General features: G+C 32.1%; 1 protein-coding gene across 4 annotated transcripts in view; it reads left to right on the top strand.

Annotated features, from left to right (window-relative positions):
* The first annotated feature begins 3,732 nt into the window (after positions 1-3,732).
* The window catches only part of Swim (Secreted Wg-interacting molecule), a 32,932-nt gene continuing 18,302 nt past the window's right edge, over positions 3,733-18,362 (top strand). For 2 of the 4 annotated variants that reach the window (XM_067774210.1, XM_067774209.1), the window contains exon 1: positions 3,733-3,933. Coding sequence is in view for 1 of the 4 variants with exons in the window: in XM_067774208.1 (XP_067630309.1) it covers positions 4,144-4,176 (33 nt within the window). In the remaining 3 variants the exon portion in view is untranslated. Of the gene's footprint in view, positions 3,934-4,128; positions 4,177-18,362 lie in introns of those variants that run through there. The other 2 variants (XM_067774208.1, XM_067774211.1) reach the window with 2 other exon arrangements.

Below are 18,362 nucleotides of genomic sequence, written 5' to 3'. Positions count from 1 at the left end.
ACGGTGTGGTAGGCGGAGCACGCAATAATAGCAATAATTGTTTACATTGCCACATCTGCTCCGCCAACCCATTGAAATGCTATAAAACAAAAAAAAGTATACAAAACAAAATCACAAACAATATTTATATTCAAACAATTTCAATTTTATTCTAGCTGCAAAAATTGCTAGTCTACTTAGCCATTATTTAAGGCGTGATAAGTTTCTTTATTCTATCTTTTAGCAAATACTTTGGTATATATATACCATAGATATATACCTTTAATTACGTGATATTAAAAACCAAGTACACGAAATGTAAACAACATTTTAAAAATATTTCTATACTCTCAACAAAATTCTTATCTCTACATATAATAAAATTGTAACAGGTTGATGTCTGTGCATTGAAGATATTCAAGAAATATTATTGTACCAACGGAACCCAAATCTACAATTTTTAAGATTTTTAGTCTGTCTGTCTGTATGATTGTTCGGTCATCACGTAAAAACTACTAAAACTTCACCATTCTATCACATGACGTCTAACTTAAAACTTAGGATAACCTTCATTTGGATATCTCACCCAGTTCCCGAGTTATTGCCAAAATGTGGACCCAGAGTGACCAAAAATGTTGTTTTTTTTTACCATTATGCCCACCACACATAAACACTACTCCATTGAATTGAATGAAACCTTCACAATTATATTACTAGACATCTGTCATCAGGATATCTTATCCGGTTCCAGAGTTATTGACCCAAATGTGACCCAAAATTAGTTTTTCCAACATGGGTGTCAAACGAAAGGTAGAAATGAGTACTACATTGTGATGTGAGATCTATTTCAATATCTCAAATTATTTCGGAGATTTCACACAAAATGTGAAGAGGGGCAATCGTAAAATTCGTTTATAAAATATGCCTATCAAACGCACGGTACTGGGACTGGGATTAGGACTAGGACTGGGACTGAGACTGAGACTTAGACTCGGAGTGGGACTGGGACTGAGACTTGGAATGGGACTGGAACAAAATACATACCACCATCTGGGACTGGCAATAAGATATCAAGAAGAATGAGAAAAACTTGAGAGAAGAGAAAAGATATAAGGAGAAGGAGACTGAGAAAGAGGTAGAATGAGAGGAAGATGGAGATAGATGAAGCGAAAAATACGGAGGGAGGTGTGAATACAAAGATTAGGAAAAAGTAGAGGGGGGAGGGCAGAGTTAGACGGAATAAGCTTATTAAAACGTATGCAGATAGACCAAATTTAGGGCAGAACAACGTCTGCCGGATCTGCTAGTCATAAATATATAAAGAAAATACATATATTTAAAATAAGTTTTATGTTGGTTAAGTGGTAGTTAAAATGTTATTTTAATATCAAAAACTTAATAAATAGTTATTAGAGTTATTAGTATTTTTTGAGAGAAATGAAACTAAAATTCGGGCGCTCTTGTTTCTCATTTGGAGAGACCCTGATTTAAGAGACATGTAAATTTTTAAATGAGTTCCATGAGTGTAGGCAAAAAATATATGAAATTATAGGATTAGAACTCAGGACACACAATCACTATACTTACAACTTCATAAACGACAAATGGGACTCAGAAATTCACAGTCACGAAATACTTACTTTTGATGACTGATATATGTGTAACTTTTGGCTGCATGAATCATTCATCATTGACGATGTTGACAATAGATCAAGAATATTAACCATTTCATATTTTTATAAATTGTGTCATTCGAAAACAATTTTTTCTATAATTAACAGACACTTCAAGTACTTACATACGTGCTTAGCTATATGAACAAATTTACTATATGAAGAATAGGGCAGCTCCATTAAAATCAACGAATAAGCCATAAAAACAATTTATGCGTTTTCCGCATAACTTTTTTGTAATTTGCAATCATAAGCGATGAGGGCAACAGATTTGTTTACCCACACGCTCGGCTTTTAACAATATGTTTATTCATACTTGTACAGGTGTGACGCGGCTTAATTAGCATTTTTGAAACAAAAGACAATTGAAGGAAAATAAGAAATAGTAATAATAATGGTTTTAAAAAGCTTAGATGAATAAAAACAAAGCTTTCCTATCTTTGCGATTACCCATGATGAAATCATAAAGGTGATGTCAACAACATAACCTCACTTTTTCGGCAGCTCTATTTGCCAGTATTTACTTGTACTACAAAAGTACTAAATTTGTATTGCTGAATTTTTCCTACAAATTTCCTCAAAAAGTTAAGTTTTCTGCAAAATGTTGTCTATAATCTTTTGGGGAATACAACGTTATGTTTATATTTATGTCTAAAAAATTCTGGTAGCGGCTTACATAGTTATTATATTTCTAAACGTATAGTAAAATCTATTCCGATCGTAGTAGAATTCAAAGGCAGTTATGTATGATAGACAACCCTCTAAATTATGCATGCCGAACTTGTCAGAATAAGGGAAACGTCAACGGGATGAGAACACCTGAATATTGATTTCGTCATGGCAATTACCCTTGTATTTTATGACTTTTAAATGACAGAGGAAAAACTTCAATAAACTGCAATAAAATAAATATAATACACAAATAAACTAATCAGATGAAATAAAAATAAAAGGGGAAAAAAACAAACAAAAAACATGAATATTAAGAATAAGAAACCGGAACTAAAAAGTTGAAAAAATATTAAATGAAATACAACATAAAACATAAATAAAAGGTACATAAATTTAACTAAAAGTAAAGTGAAATAAAATAAAATAAAATAAAAAATGCAACACACGATAATCTCCGAGAAGATTTCAGGCCCAGCTTCTTTTCCAATTTGCGTCGTTTTAATTTTTCGTACAAATTGTCGGGACCGGACCTACAAGTTTTATGCCTACTCCGCACGGCATCTGCAAGTTAGATGATGATTTTTCGCTAAGAAGCTTTTCATGGCAAAAACACATCCAGAGTATTTGCCAAATCACTACCAAGGGGCGATGCCGCTTAGAACAAATTTTCTAATTGAATAAAATGTTTTCTAAAATATGGGTATTGCTTTGCTGGGGGCTTGAACTCAGGATATTTGGTGTGGTGGGCGAATCATGCTACCACCACACCACGAGGGCGGTGTGCAAAATAAAATAAAATAAGAAAAATGAAATAAAATAAATTAAATTAAAAATATGATATGTATTAAAATAAAATACATTAAGGCAAAACCTAAAAAAAAGGTTTAGTAAATATCAGAAAAAAAAGAAACTAAATTTAAATCAAATCAAATTAAGTTAAATAAAAAAAAATTATAAATTACGCATTTACTTAAAACTGCACGCACGGTGAATGGGGCGCGAACTCACGATCTTCCCAACAATTTCATAAGCCAACTCAACCTGTCTCAAACTGTCTACATAACAACATACATATAAGTTGTCGCATGGTTGCTTACTCACGCTCAATTACTGTTAGCTATGCGCTCGTTAAATTAGTTTGCTCAGTCGCCCTCCCTCAACTACTGTTAAACTTAGCGGAGAAATGCTCTAAAACTGTTCTTTAATACAAAATTAACATTCGGCGTCATCATTTATTCAAATGCTTACATTTGTTTACTTTAATTTTTTGCACATTTTGCTTTTAACTTTTTCTGCCTGCCAAACATATGTACATATCTGTTAATCATCTATACGGAGCACATTTGCATGAGTTTGTATATATTAGTATTTACTTTGCATTAACTTTTCTTGTGTCGCAAATTTGCTATTGAATTCAGTTGATTTCGAGACGCGATCGCGTACGGTACGCGAAAAAAAAGAGTTCTACTAGAAAGTTTTTTTGTTGAAGAAAAAATTACTTATATGGAAGAATAAATCTATAATTATTTTAACTGTTAGAACGAAGAATAGAAAAGACAATATTAAAGAAAACGTTAACTTTATATTATTTGGAAATTACTGTGAAAAAGTTAGTATTTTTTGTGATGAAAAACATTTATTTTAGGTTTAAAAGATAGCGGTTGAGTGCAAGGAAAACCTGCTTGTTTGTTTTAATTGAAAATCATACTTAAGGAAAGTGTTTGAATCTAGCAAAAATTTATAACATTTTATTTTTAAATGCGAACCTATATCAGTGCAAAATTTTTAAACTCCTAATACCTAAATACATTTGCAGTTTATGTTAAGTGTTTTATCTTTAGTTAAGCAAATAGTGAGTAATATAGTTTAATATTTAATTGTTTTTAACTAACCCTTAAAATATCAATTTTTGTTTCTTGATTTTTATCTCATGCAACGTGTGACAAAATAAAAGTTAAAATATAATTATTTCTTATAATTTCTAAGTTTTCTTTAATCCCACTGCGTGCCTAAAAAATATGTCGAAACTCATCTCCTGAATTTAAAATTTAACATAACCATTATCAGAGGTGCCTGCTATTATATCAGTTTCATAAAACAAATTTATTTAAAAAATAAATTTTTTCCGGTTCTATTTCATTTAAAATAAATGTAAAAAATATATGTAATACTCCTATATTGCTAATGGAAAATGCTCGCAATGTGTTTTGAATTCGAAATCAAAACAAGACAGCCTATAAAATTTTTGTGATTGTAGCCATGTTACAAAAAAAAGGTTGTTCCACTCAAAAGTTTTTGACATACTTGGGGATTTTTTGCAGTTTCATAATGTTTGTTGTTTTGCCATAAGCGTTGCCATACATTTACTGTTTAAGGTGAAATTGTGGTTTTTCGGAATGGAAATTTCCTTTAGGATGAAAACGCAAGCGTCATCTGAGACAATAATAATATGCTTTAGCACGATTTATGTGCATACATATGTATCTATTGAAAATACAGTAAAACATGCAATTTTATTGAAAAATAGTGGATAATGACTCATATCTTTATGGCAGCTTGACCCCTAGACAAAAAAAAAAAAACGAAAAATCCTGTTGTTCTAGCATGACTCTATTATCATGCCCCTACAGTGGATATTTCTCAAGGCATGTTGTGAAAAAGTGTACCTCCAAAGTCTGCACATCTATGTCAACGCTAAAAGGGTACAGAATGTGTATAGGCGGGGCTGTACCAAGGTGACCCCTGGTACAACGGGCAAAAACACTCTCATAACTAGTGGCTAACCTACAGAGCTACAGGGTAATGTTCTCCCAAAAAATGATTTAACAATTCCCTCCTCAAGCGCAACGCTTCCATTATACAATAAATAAAAAAATGAAAAATGTGGACTTGTAGCCAATTTATCAGGCAATTGCGGCGTCGGTTTATAAAGACCTTCTTTGAGCAAGCAATTGACAAATGTGTATGTTTTGTCAAAATGTTCTGAGCAAACGTAGAGACACTTAAGAAGGCTATATTCTCTTGCTTTGCATACCCCGATCCATGTTTCTCCCACCAAAACAATTTTCGGGAGCTCGAAGAAAACCTATCAAAACCCTTCTTTTCTAGGCTGATATTTCGTATTAAAATATTTCAAATATTTTAATTTTTTTTTTTTTTCTTTTTTATTTAAAATAACTATGAAAGTAATTTATTCATATTCGTTAAAATGAAATCCATCAAAATTAGAAAAATTCTTAAAATTTTTCAATCTGGTAGCTTGTTTTTGGTGAAATTGTCATTGTCCCCGCAAAAGTCAAGTGGATAACGTCACACTAAATGGCCCTACCTCCATTTTTTGTATCATGATTGTAGCAGCATAAGTGTGACAAGAAAAACTTCAAAATTAGGTTCATTCGATTATTGAATACAAAAACGAAAACGTTTAAACAGCAATATATCGACACTCTGATGTTTGGGAATGTACCTAGCCTTTTGTAGCAATATAGGTAGGAGTAGTGCATATATGATGTAAACATATTTTTTTTTATTCAAACGCTTCAATAACTTAAAGCAATATTCTAAACGCTCAAATTTCTATTTAACAATAATGAAAAAAGAAAAAAAAAATCGAAGTGCTACATCAACAAAAACGGTAACGAATTTCAAGACAAAATAAAAAAAAATTGCTTGTATGCATGTACAATAGGGTGGGTCGACTTGTATGGACGAAAGTTAACCGATATCGCGCCATCGATTTTTCGATAGGATTTGGGCTCAGGAAAAAAAGTTCCACTACGCATACCCAAAAAAATGATTTACGAGCCTGCGAAATTTCATTTTTTGACTTTTTTTTACTTTGATTTTTAAGGTTTTTTTCATGACCTACTAAAAAAATTTTCATATGTATACCCAAAAATAACCGACCCAAAAATGTCCGCTCAAAACGTTATCGATAACAGTTTTTTGAAAAAAAAAAAAAAAAATAAATATATATATATATATAATAGGATATACAAGAAAATTTTACAATGAAATGACCTACTAAGGTCATGTAAAAAACCTTAAAAATCAAAGTCGAAAACAAGTCAAAAAATAAAATTTCGAAGGTCGAAAATTATTTTTTTGGGTATGCGTAGTGGAACTTTTTTTCCTGAGCCTTAATCCTGTCAAAAATTGATGGCGCGATATCGGTTAATAAATCGACCCAGTCTAATGTACAATGTTCATTAGAGTGGGTCTATAGAAAAATGTTTCGCCCCAAAATAATTGAATAGGTGTATTTTTTCAGAAATGTTATCAAGAAAAAGTTATCCAAATAGACGACCGCTCAAATATCATCAAATTTCAAACAGTTTCGATCAATAATTGATGTCTCATAAACGGGTATAACTGAAGACCCTCGCAAAATTGACATAGTCATAATGCTTTAGTCATAACCATATTTTTCTTACCATATCTATTGGCATCAGTTATTTGTGCCTTCACCTAAAAAATGTGATCATTTCATAAAAAAGAAGAAAATGTAAAAAAATAATAAAAAATTACACAATTAATAAGTCACTTAGTCAAAACTTATCCAAATATGGGCGTTATGATACGGTATATGGCACAATTGGTCAATTACGTTAATTTCCACAAGTTTGGTTGGATCAGCTGTTTTATTTACATAGTTAAATAGTTATGGCAAGTTTGCCAGGCTCTTTAAATAATTCGCAAGTAATATGTATGGATTTGTATTAATTTTTATAAGTTTGAAATTGGTGATTCGAATTTATGTACAGCAGCGAGAAGAAAAATAGCAGTGGACATTTTATTAAAATTTGGTGAACATTTTTTTTTTTTTTTTTGATATTTAAAACAAAAAAACTATGAATTTCGTACCTGAAACCGATTGCAAGCACGTTTTCGCAAAATTCCAAATATTTAATCAGTTTCGAACTAGTGCAACAAACATTTTAGTGTAAGAAATAGGTATTTCAAAGTTCAAAATTATTTTTGACCATTTCTTTTCCGAACGCTATTTCAGTAAAAGATTTGTGTCAAACATTGTATGGAGAAAAATCTTAAAGAGAAGCTTTTCTGAAAATAAATTGTCAAAAATCAGTTTGAGTTTCGAGAGACCTATAACTCGTACTTTGTTAAGACTCCTCATGTAATAATAAAGGATGTCAACAACATAACCTCACTTTTTCGGTAGCTCTATTTTCCAGTATTTACTTGTATTACACAAGTATTCAATTTTGATTGCTTCATTTTTCGTACAAGTTTCACCAAAAGATTTGTTTTCTGTACAATTTTTTCTATATTCTCTTGGGAAACACAAAGTTAGGTCAATATTTTTTGGCTAAACAATTCTAGAAGCGGTTTAAATAGTTATAATATTTTTAAGCGTATAGTAAAATCTACTCCGATCGTAGTAGAACTCATAGATAGACAAACCTCTTAAATATGTATGCCGAACTTGTCAGAATAATGGAAAACTTCAACGGGATGAGAACACCTGAATATTAATTTCATTATGGTTAAGACTTAAATTGATTGAACTCCAAATTCCAAATTCGAAATTTTTGTAAAACTTTCTCGATTTTTCGAAAAAAATTTGAAATTGATTTGCATAACTTTAGTTACAAAATACGACGCTACCCGGCATCTTCAGAAACAATTCATAATATTTTATTTGAGTGAATAGCGTACCATAATCGTTAGTGAGTACTTTACAGTTCCCGCTTATTATTAGTCCCCATAGAAGCTTATGACCATATTGAATATTTCCATGACATCTCATTGAGCAGTTCATTTACTTGCATGCATCATTTTTGATCAAGTGCGCCCAAACCTTTCCTGAAATATATTACAAAAAAAAGCATATCCTTGTATAAGGACTGGGGCACTTTACCCAGCCAGCATTTTTTGAAAATTTTGATCAGAAAATATTTAAATATCATACCCCAAGATGATTAAAAACGTTCAAATTTAAAAGCATTTTCTGTTCGAAAATTAATGTATCGTCGGGAGAAAAATGTACCTTAAACGCATATATGTAATACTCCTATATTGCTATTAGAAAATGCTCGCAATGTTTTTTTGAATTCGAAATCAAAACAAGACAGCCTATAAAATTTTTGTGATTGTAGCAGCATAAGTGTGACAAGAAAAAATTCAAAATTACAAATTATTGAATACAAAAACAAAAACGTTTAAACAGCAATATGTCGGTACTCTGTGTTTGGGAATGTACCTAGCCTTTTGTAGCAATATAGAAGTATTACATATATGTTTTAGAGGAATATTTGACTGCTTTTCACAGTCATTTTCCGATCATATTCGTGAAAATATGTCAATCGTTTTGGTTGAGATTTTTGAATCATTTGTGAATGCGATTATGATGCATTTATTCTTCATATCTCATTCAAAATAAGATATGTCAAAGTAATCTTATTTCATCAGGGGAAGAAAGCATGCGTAAGTGAGCTATTTGAACTACAGGTCACTCGCAAACAAACTTGACCGATATACACCTGCGACTACAACATCCAACATCAGCATGATCGTCAATATCTTAAAATACGATACGGTCCGGGATGTTGAAGTCAAATCCAGGTACATACATATGTATGTCAAGAGAGTTTCACCCATCTGGGGTTTAAATAGATCACAAAATTTTGTATTGAAGGTGGAGAAATGGTTGGGGAAATCTTCGGTCGAGCAGCATTTGCATTATATTGTCTTGAAGAATGTCTTAATAATAATTTTTTTTTATATGTACATATATTTTCTGAACTTCATGATTTAAAAAATTCATTACTCAGTCAACAGATATACTTAGAAAAGATTCAGAAAGCTGAATTAAAGATGACTATAAATTTTCGATCAACTAAAGTAAACACATTTGATTCAAATATGATTCCAAAATGTGATTGAAAAACTATATTCAGTTTTTGATCATCAAAGGTAAGCATATTTTATTATTCTTTTTGTTGGTTTTTATGAAATATTAAAATTTAATCATCAAAGAACTTCAAAAATGATTCCAAAAGTAATCGAAAAATGTTTTTCAGTTTTTGATCATCAAAAGTATTCATATTTGATTATTTCTTTTGTTCAATTTTATGATAACTCATTATTTAGTCAGAAATAGTAATCAAATTGTACTTATTTATATGTAGAGAAATTCAAAATTTAATCATCAAAATGCTGAGTGGGTAGTGTTTATTACATTTCTTCTTGCGAAAATTGAAAATTGAAAATTTAAACCAATCCGCTTACAAAGCACATCGAATTTACCGATTTTTGAAAAATAACAGTATGATTTAGTGAACATGTCGAGCGGTGTCAAAACAGAAAATGTCAAGCAAGAATAACGCAAAGCTAAAAATACAATTTATTTTAGCATAGCCGTAAAACCACAGCTGAAAATGCAATCATGTCCCCTACACTGCACTAAAAGATGTCTTTAGCAACTCATTTAATAGCTAAGATTTTTATGGCAGTAATAGTATTAAGTAAAATTATACTAAAAACAAAATTACAAATACTTAATTCAGTTCAAAAACTGTAAATTATGTATATATGTACATCGTAGCTATTAAAATTCAAATAAATTTTCTAGAATAGGTACATAAATGAGGTGTGAAATAAAATTGTGTCTTAATAAGTTTTTTTTTTCATTTCGTGGCGTCAAGAAACCACACAATAAAAGCAAACTTCAACAACAAATAAGTTGACATTTGTTCACATGACACCCAATGAACAGATGCTGACTTGGCAATTCCTTATTGCTTACGATATCGCAAATATTTCACATTTTCGCGCGCTTTTGCAACGTTGCTTCGATCAAAAGTCTATTCATAATTAAAGCCAAAATTATTGTAATGCATAACTAATGAGGATCGTATTTTTGATTAGATTTCTCGCATAACTTACAAAAATGTTAATAACACTGTGTGTTACACACAAAAATACATGGGAGGTAGTGCTTTTTTTCTTGTAGGTCTCGTGGAAGTAGAAGAACAGTAATCGGTAAAAACAAGTAATTTTCAAAATACCTTCAAAATTGTAAGACACGGGAAAAAGATATGGGTTTCGCACCTTGATATAAAATGTTTTTGCGGTTTTATAGAGATGAAATATAGATATTTTCAACATTCAGTATGATAGATAAATAATACTTGATATATGTGAGTATTTACCCAGAAAATACTCACATGTCTCCCTGTTTACGGGGTTTTCCTAGCATTGACGTAGCCCAGCAACACCATTTTGTATATGGACCAAATTTTTCTGCTTCAACAAATTGTAAAACTTTTTACCTTCTCAGCAAGTGAATAAGAGACAAAAAATCAGAATCGGTACTAAATTCACTTGTTTTTGTGCATTCAAAGTGGAATAAGTCCGTTAATTTTAGACCCTTTTTGAAAATGGCCTATAGTTAGACTTTTTAATGAAAACTACTTACATTGGCATTCCAGAAAACTGTGAACTCCATATAATTTAGCTTTTCAAAAAAACAGCGCCAATGTTGAAAAACCCCGTAAAATCTCAAAAATTTTATTTCTTTCTGAACTAACACTCTCACATTTTCTTAGCTATCGGATAACACATGTAAAAAGGTCTACACGTTTAAAAATTTTAGTCTTTAAAACGTTCATCGGTTTACTTATGTTTTAAAGTTTTTTCCCTTTCCAAACCAGCCAAAGTACTTAAGGTTTTTTAGAATAAATTTTGCTTTCTGTTTTAAAATAAACCGAAGCATAAGTTAGGAAACGAGAAGAAAGTACAATACCAGATTAAAAATTAAAGCAAAAGGTTTAGAATTGTTTTCAAAAACTAAACTGATTAAACATTCAGTGAGGAAACTGAGAACGACAAAAAGCGCTGGAAAATATGTACTAGTAATATTACTTAGTTTATTTCTGAAAAAAAAAAATTTGGACAAAAATAAAAATTGAAATATTTACTTTTATGAAAAAAATTACGTGCTGCAAAAAAAATTTGGAAGCAAAAAAGGTGGGAAAAGTGAAAATAGTTTCGTTACAACGGATCAAAAATTAAACCATATTGTACTAAATTTAAAGGTAAATTGGTTTTAATTCTAAATCTGTTTGATTTGAAATTTATAAAATATACTAGTTTCAGTTTTAAATCATTAAGTTTAAAAATTAAACCCACGCTGAACGTTCTTCTATTTTCAAATTTTGTTAAGTTTGAATTTCGAACTTTTTAACCGTTCTCTATAGAATAGTAGAGACACAGTCAGCCTGTGTAAGGTTTTTATTGACCGGCCCATTCAACCTATAGAACCTTAAGAAAATTATGTTACAGGGGAATGACTGCGGCAAGGTACGAAAGCCCAGTTTTTACGCATAACTCAAGATATTGAAGGTATTAACAAAATAGCATAGCTGCTGTCCTGCTGTGGTGGTAGTGTGCTCTCCTACCATTCCTTAGATTCTGAGTTCAAGACCCCGAAAAAGCAACATGAAAATCTTAAGAAAACGATTTTTTCAATCAGAGCAATTTTTTTAAGGAATCACCCCTCGGCATTGGTTTACAAAAACCCCGAGGGTATTTATGCCATGAAAAGCTTATCAGCGAAAATACATATGCCTTGCGTTCGGAGTCGGCATTAGACATGCAATGATCTTCCCGTCAAACTGTACTAAAAATTAAATAAAATAATTTTAAAAAAATGTTTAAGTTAAACGGTTTTATTGAAAACAATACTTACATTAAGTAGTAATAATACTAAAAGATAGAAAATAATTAGGTAGGTCCTAGGTACTAGTCAACACACTCCTCATCAATCTAGGACGTTTATCAGACAATTAAATAAAAGCGCTGGACGTGTAAAATTTCTATTTATAGTCAAGACCAACTGAACCTTAATCAGGTTATGCTACGCCTCACATTTTTAGAAATTTCACGCGCCCAACGCTTTTGTTTAATTGTCTAATTTTTGTAAATATCTCGATCCATGCGCCACCTAGCGGCGATTTTTTCATAGGTCGCTTTCTATTCTTGTATGTATTATGTGTTCCAAATATGAGCGAAATCGGACCACAAATACGAGTTTTGTGAATATCTCGATCCTTGCGTCACCCAGCGGCGATTTTTTTCTTATTATTGCATTCTCATCGGGTTCTGAAATATATTCCAGGTTTCAACCTTGTAGCTTATCGGGAAGTTACTCAAATTTCAATTACAAAATTCGCGCTGGCCGTGCAGCCTGTCAAGTCAACCTAAATAAAACCGTTTCATTAAAAAGAGGCGTGATAAAAAGTCGAAGAGAAGCTTGACTTAAATCTCTTCGGAGGTATGTATATCACGCCTCTATTTATTAAATTTTAAATTTTTGTTTAAGTTATCTTTCTGTGGTTGTCACGTATGATGTATTTAAATATTCAAAAATAGAATTAAATGAAGAGAAGGAAAAGAAAGATAGAGAAATAGTAAAGATTGAAAGTGAAGAGGAATGAACAATAATTGTAATAACCGTATATTGAGAAGGTAGAGTTGCAGTAAGTGACAATTACTGTAAAATGTGGTCATCTTATTTCTAAAATGTATTGTATTATTAAGCCTCAATCTAATTGAAAGTGATTTCTAAAGACGAGCTGCGTTAATAGAAAAATTGTGTGCGGAAAATGCATGCTTGATTATTCAAATTAAAGGCAATTAAAAAACGAAATAAAAAGAGCTAATATAACGATTCTATATTTTAATTAGGGCGGCCACCGTGGTGTGATGGTAGCGTGCTCCGCCTACCACACCGTATGCCCTGGGTTCACACCACGGGCAAAGCAACATCAAAATTTTATAAATAAGGATTTTCAATTAGAAGAAAATTTTTCTAAGCGGGGTCGCCCCTCGGCAGTGTTTGGTAAGCGCTCCGGGTGTATTTCTGCCATGAAAAGCTCTCAGTGAAAACTCATCTGCCTTGCAGATGCCGTTCGGAGTCGGAATAAAACATGTAGGTTTAAGCAAAATATTATAATAGAACTGTCTAAAGTTATACATATGCGTCGATAAAAATAAGGCCGTTGTGCTTAAAGCCCAGTTTGCCAAACATTTTTTTTAATGTTAATTAATAAACTATTGGATTCTTTGATATAAACTTTTTTGTGAAATATTCTGAGAAACTTGCGTGTTCGCTTCATCTAAATAATCGCAATGAAGCTCGTTGCCCAACAACATAAATAAATCACGCGAATTATTTTATTTCCTAATTTCATCCAAAAACCTGTTCTGTGGAGCAACTTTTTTTAGCATCTTTGGTTTTAACTTGTTTATCAAATTCTGACATCATTTTAATACGACATTTTGTGGAAAAGAAGTTTGTTGTGTACCTACTTTTCTCTTTTTTTTTTCAAATCAACTCACAAAGCTCACAATGAAGATTTTTTCATAAACCAGAGCTCCTTTAAATAGCCAGATGTGACCGATTTTACCTTTTAAACAAACAAATATTCTGCTATATTTTAATTAAATCATGGTAGACCCTTTTCTCAGTATTTCTTAATTTTTGCCTGATTCTTCATACTCTTTTGCAAATTTTATCTAAAATCTCATGAACTAAACAGAGCGCAACCTTTTGTTTTGTTGTTGTGTTTTAAATCAACAACATGGGTAGGAAATTTAGCGTGGGGCTGCTTTCGTCAGCTATTCATGCTTATGCGCATTAGGGTGGCCCTATTTTCCAAAGTGTTCCGATTCACCAACTTAACCCCATAGAAATATGCGAATAGCCTAAAAACTAGAATATACAAAGTTTTAGGTCAATCGAAAAAGGGTTAGAGGTGGCGCAAAAAGCTTGAAGTCCTGGAAAATGACGAATTTTTACAATTTCTTAAATTTGGTCAACCCTAACTTCATTTGTTATTGGTGAAACGTAATCGTATCGTGTTATTAGTAAGTTCTAGAGATATTTGATGTTCAAATAAATCTAAAACAACAAAAATTGGTCAAATAATAATAAAGTTATAAAATAAATTATGCCTTAAACACGGTGTCATTACTTCAAGAATGTGTATATAATGAGTATACGTAAATAAGTTTGTTTCAAATTTTTTTATTATAAATTTTTTTGAAAATACATTTTTAAAACATATACATATATCTTGTGAAACTTTAGCTGACACGTATATAATATGATATTATTTCCTAAGATCTAATTAATGATGATTTAGTATGTGATTCAAATTGTTTTTTTGTAATCAGTTAAAACTTATAAAAAATGTTGTTTTTCTTGTTCGTCATTTGTAAGTATTCTATTATATTCTTCGATAAGCTTTACTCCCCGTTCTGCTGTGTCGTTAACTATTTTTATATTTATAACAGTATTCTTAGCTTTTTTATAGGTTCCTGTATCCCCCCAGTATGGCGGATCTACCTCCAGAAATTGAGATGATATCCCAAACCGACCAAAAAAATAAATTGTATTTCCTGTTACAAAATCGTGTAGTTCTTTTTCTATGAATTTATTGATTTCACTGGGCCTTAAGTGTAAACTCTTTAAATTTTCTGTTTCCTTGTCGCAGTTGTCTATGCTTTTGATTTTTTCCACAATCTTTTCTTCATGGTATACGAGACGTCATCATCGAAGAATGCCAATGCAATACATTCTTCAGACAGGTACCATAGGTGGTTAAAAAACTTTTTTATTGCAATGCCAGATATTTTTTATTAACATTTCTGTATTTGTAAATTTCTTTAATAAAAGATAAGTTTTGAAGAGGTGCTCTATGAGGATTGGTACAGTAAAACCAAAGCTTAACTTAGAATTGTATAATAAACGCGCATATACTTGCTATTTAATTCTCTTCATACTCCGTTAGTTTAAACTTTTCACGAAATAAATAGATTTTTAAGCAATACAATGCCTTAGACATCCACCGAGCATGATGAGTGGGCTTTGGTACACGAAACTTTATGCCATCACTTGCTCCTAGACATATAGACGTTAATACCAATAATTCCCTATAGTCATCTCTTACTATTTTCTTTTTCAACTATTCCTTAGAGGGTTTTTTAAAATATTATATTTGCTATCGCTTAAAAGTAATTTCAATTCGTTATTTTGTGGCAAATCTCTAAAACTATTTTTGTCCATGTTTTTGCAATTTTCTTGAAATCGCCGAAATAACTGAACGTCCTTACTAGTATTTACAGGAAAATATCTCTCAGCAGAACTTCAAAAATATGAATAAGGTATATACAAAAGGTAGATACAAAAGTTTTCGCTCAAGTTTTTTTTTCTAATAACGTTCAAGCTCATTTTATAAAAGGCCACAATATCATCCTTCAGATCCCATTCAAATAACAGTTCATACAACGTATCAGCTATTTCGGAGCCTGTTGTAGCATATAATTTTGGAGCTCCTATTAACTGTTCACCATTCCTGTAAGTAACAACAACTGGAGGTCGTTTCACCTTTTCACGACCTGTTATTTCTGGAAGTGGTTTTCCATCCCAATGCAAAGTGCCGAAATTTCTCTATTTAAAAAAACCTACTATTCAAAATTTATTCAACCAAGAGCAGTATAGTTTTAATAAGAAAATGTCAAAGAAATTTTTTGTAGTTGTTTCCAATTTTAAAATATATATTTTCATTTCTTTATACTTTTTTTATACTCAGTTGAGCAGAGCTCACAGAGTATATTAAGTTTGATTGGATAACGGTTGGTTGTACATATATAAAGGAATCGAGATAGATATAGACTTCCATATATCAAAATAATCAGGATCGAAAAAAAATTTGATTGAGCCATGTCCGTCCGTCCGTCCGTCCGTTAACACGATAACTTGAGTAAATTTTGAGGTATCTTGATGAGATTTGGTATGTAGGTTCCTGAGCACTCATCTCAGATCGCTATTTAAAATGAACGATATCGGACTTTGGCGGCCACCGTGGTGTGATGGTAGCGTGCTCCGCCTATCACACCGTATGCCCTGGGTTCAACTCCCGGGAAAAGAAACATCAAAATTTTAGAAATAAGATTTTTCAATTAGAAGAAAATTTTTCTAAGCGGGGTCGCCCCTCGGCAGTGTCTGGCAAGCGCTCCGATTGTATTTCTGCCATGAAAAGCTCTCAGTGAAAACTCATCTGCCTTGCAGATGCCGTTCGGAGTCGGCATAAAACATGTAGGTCCCGTCCGGCCAATTTGTAGGGAACAATCAAGAGGAGCACGACGCAAATTGGGAGAAGCTCGGCCTTAGATCTCTTCGGAGGTTATCGCGCCTTACATTTATTTTTTTTTTTTATTTTTTATCGGACTATAACCACGCCCACTTTTTCGATATCGAAAATTTCGAAAAACCGAAAAACGCAGAATAGAAAATTAGTAAAATTTTGGACAATGGGCGTGGCACCGCCCACTTTTAAAAGAAGGTAATTTAAAATTTTGCAAGCTGTAATTTGGCAGTCGTTGAAGATATCATGATGAAATTTGGCAGAAACATTACTCCTATTACTATATGTACGCTTAATAAAAATTAGCAAAATCGGAGAAGGACCATGCCCACTTTTAAAAAAAAAATTTTTTTTAAGTAAAATATTAACAAAAACTTTAATATCTTTACAATATATAAGTAAATTATGTCAACATTCAACTCCAGTAATGATGTGGTGCAACAAAATACAAAAATAAAATAAAATTTCAAAATGGGCGTGGCTCCGCCCTTTTTCATTTAATTTGTCTAGGATACTTTTAACGCCATAAGTCGAACAAAAATTAAACAATCCTTTTGAAATTTGGTAGGGGCATAGATTTTATGACGTTAACTGTTTTCTGTGAAAATGGGCGGAATCGGATGATGCCACGCCCAGTTTTTATACACATTCGTCCGTCTGTCCTTCCGCATGGCCGTTAACACGATAACTTGAGCAAAAATCGACATATCTTTAATGAACTTAGTTCACGTGCTTACTTGAACTCACTTTATCTTGGTATAAAAAATGAACGAAATCCGACTATGACCACGCCCACTTTTTCGATATCGAAAATTACAAAAAATTCAAAATATACCATAATTCTATACCAAATACGAAAAAGGGATGAAACATGGTAAGATAATTGGATTGTTTTATTGACGCGAAATATAACTTTAGAAAAAACTTTATAAAATGGTTGTGACACCTACCATATTAAGTAGAAGAAAATGAAAAAGTTCTGCAGGGCGAAATAAAAAACCCTTAAAAATCTTGGCAGGTATTACATATATAAATAAATTAGCGGTATCCAACAGATAATGTTCTGGGTCACCCTGGTCCACATTTTGGTCGATATCTGGAAAACGCCTTCACATATACAGCTACCACCACTCCCTTTTAAAACTCTCATTAATACCTTTAATTTGATACCCATATCGTACAAACTCATTCTAGAGCACCGCTGGTCCACCTTTATGGCGATATCTCGAAAAGGCGTCCACCTATAGAACTAAGGAATACTCCCCTTTAAAATACTCATTAACACCTTTCTTTTGATACCCATATTGTACAAACAAATTCTAGGGTCACCCCTGCCCCACCTTTATGGCGATATCTCGAAACGGCGTCCACCTATGGAACTAAGGAATACTCCCCTTTAAAATACTCATTAACACCTTTCTTTTGATACCCATATTGTACAAACAAATTCTAGGGTCACCCCTGGTCCACCTTTATGGCGATATCTCGAAAATGCGACCACCTATACAACAACCACCACTCCCTTTTAAAACCCTCATTAATACCTTTAATTTTATACCCATATCGTACAAACACATTCTAGAGTCACCCCTGGTCCACCTTTGTGGCGATAATTCGAAACGGCGTCCACCTATAGAACTAAGGCCCACTCCCTTTTAAAATACTCATTAACACCTTTCGTTTGATGCCCATATTGTACAAACAAATTCTAGGGTCACCCCTGGTCCACCTTTATGGCGATATCTCGAAACGGCGTCCACCTATGGAACTAAGGATTACTCCCTTTTAAAATACTCATTAACACCTTTCTTTTGATACCCATATTGTACAAACAAATTCTAGGTCACCCCTGGTCCACCTTTATGGC

Source organism: Eurosta solidaginis, chromosome 3, assembly GCF_040869045.1.
Source record: "Eurosta solidaginis isolate ZX-2024a chromosome 3, ASM4086904v1, whole genome shotgun sequence".
Lineage (NCBI taxonomy): Eukaryota > Metazoa > Arthropoda > Insecta > Diptera > Tephritidae > Eurosta > Eurosta solidaginis.
Note: the sequence above shows the minus strand (reverse complement) of the source record. Positions and strands in the feature narration are given on the sequence as shown.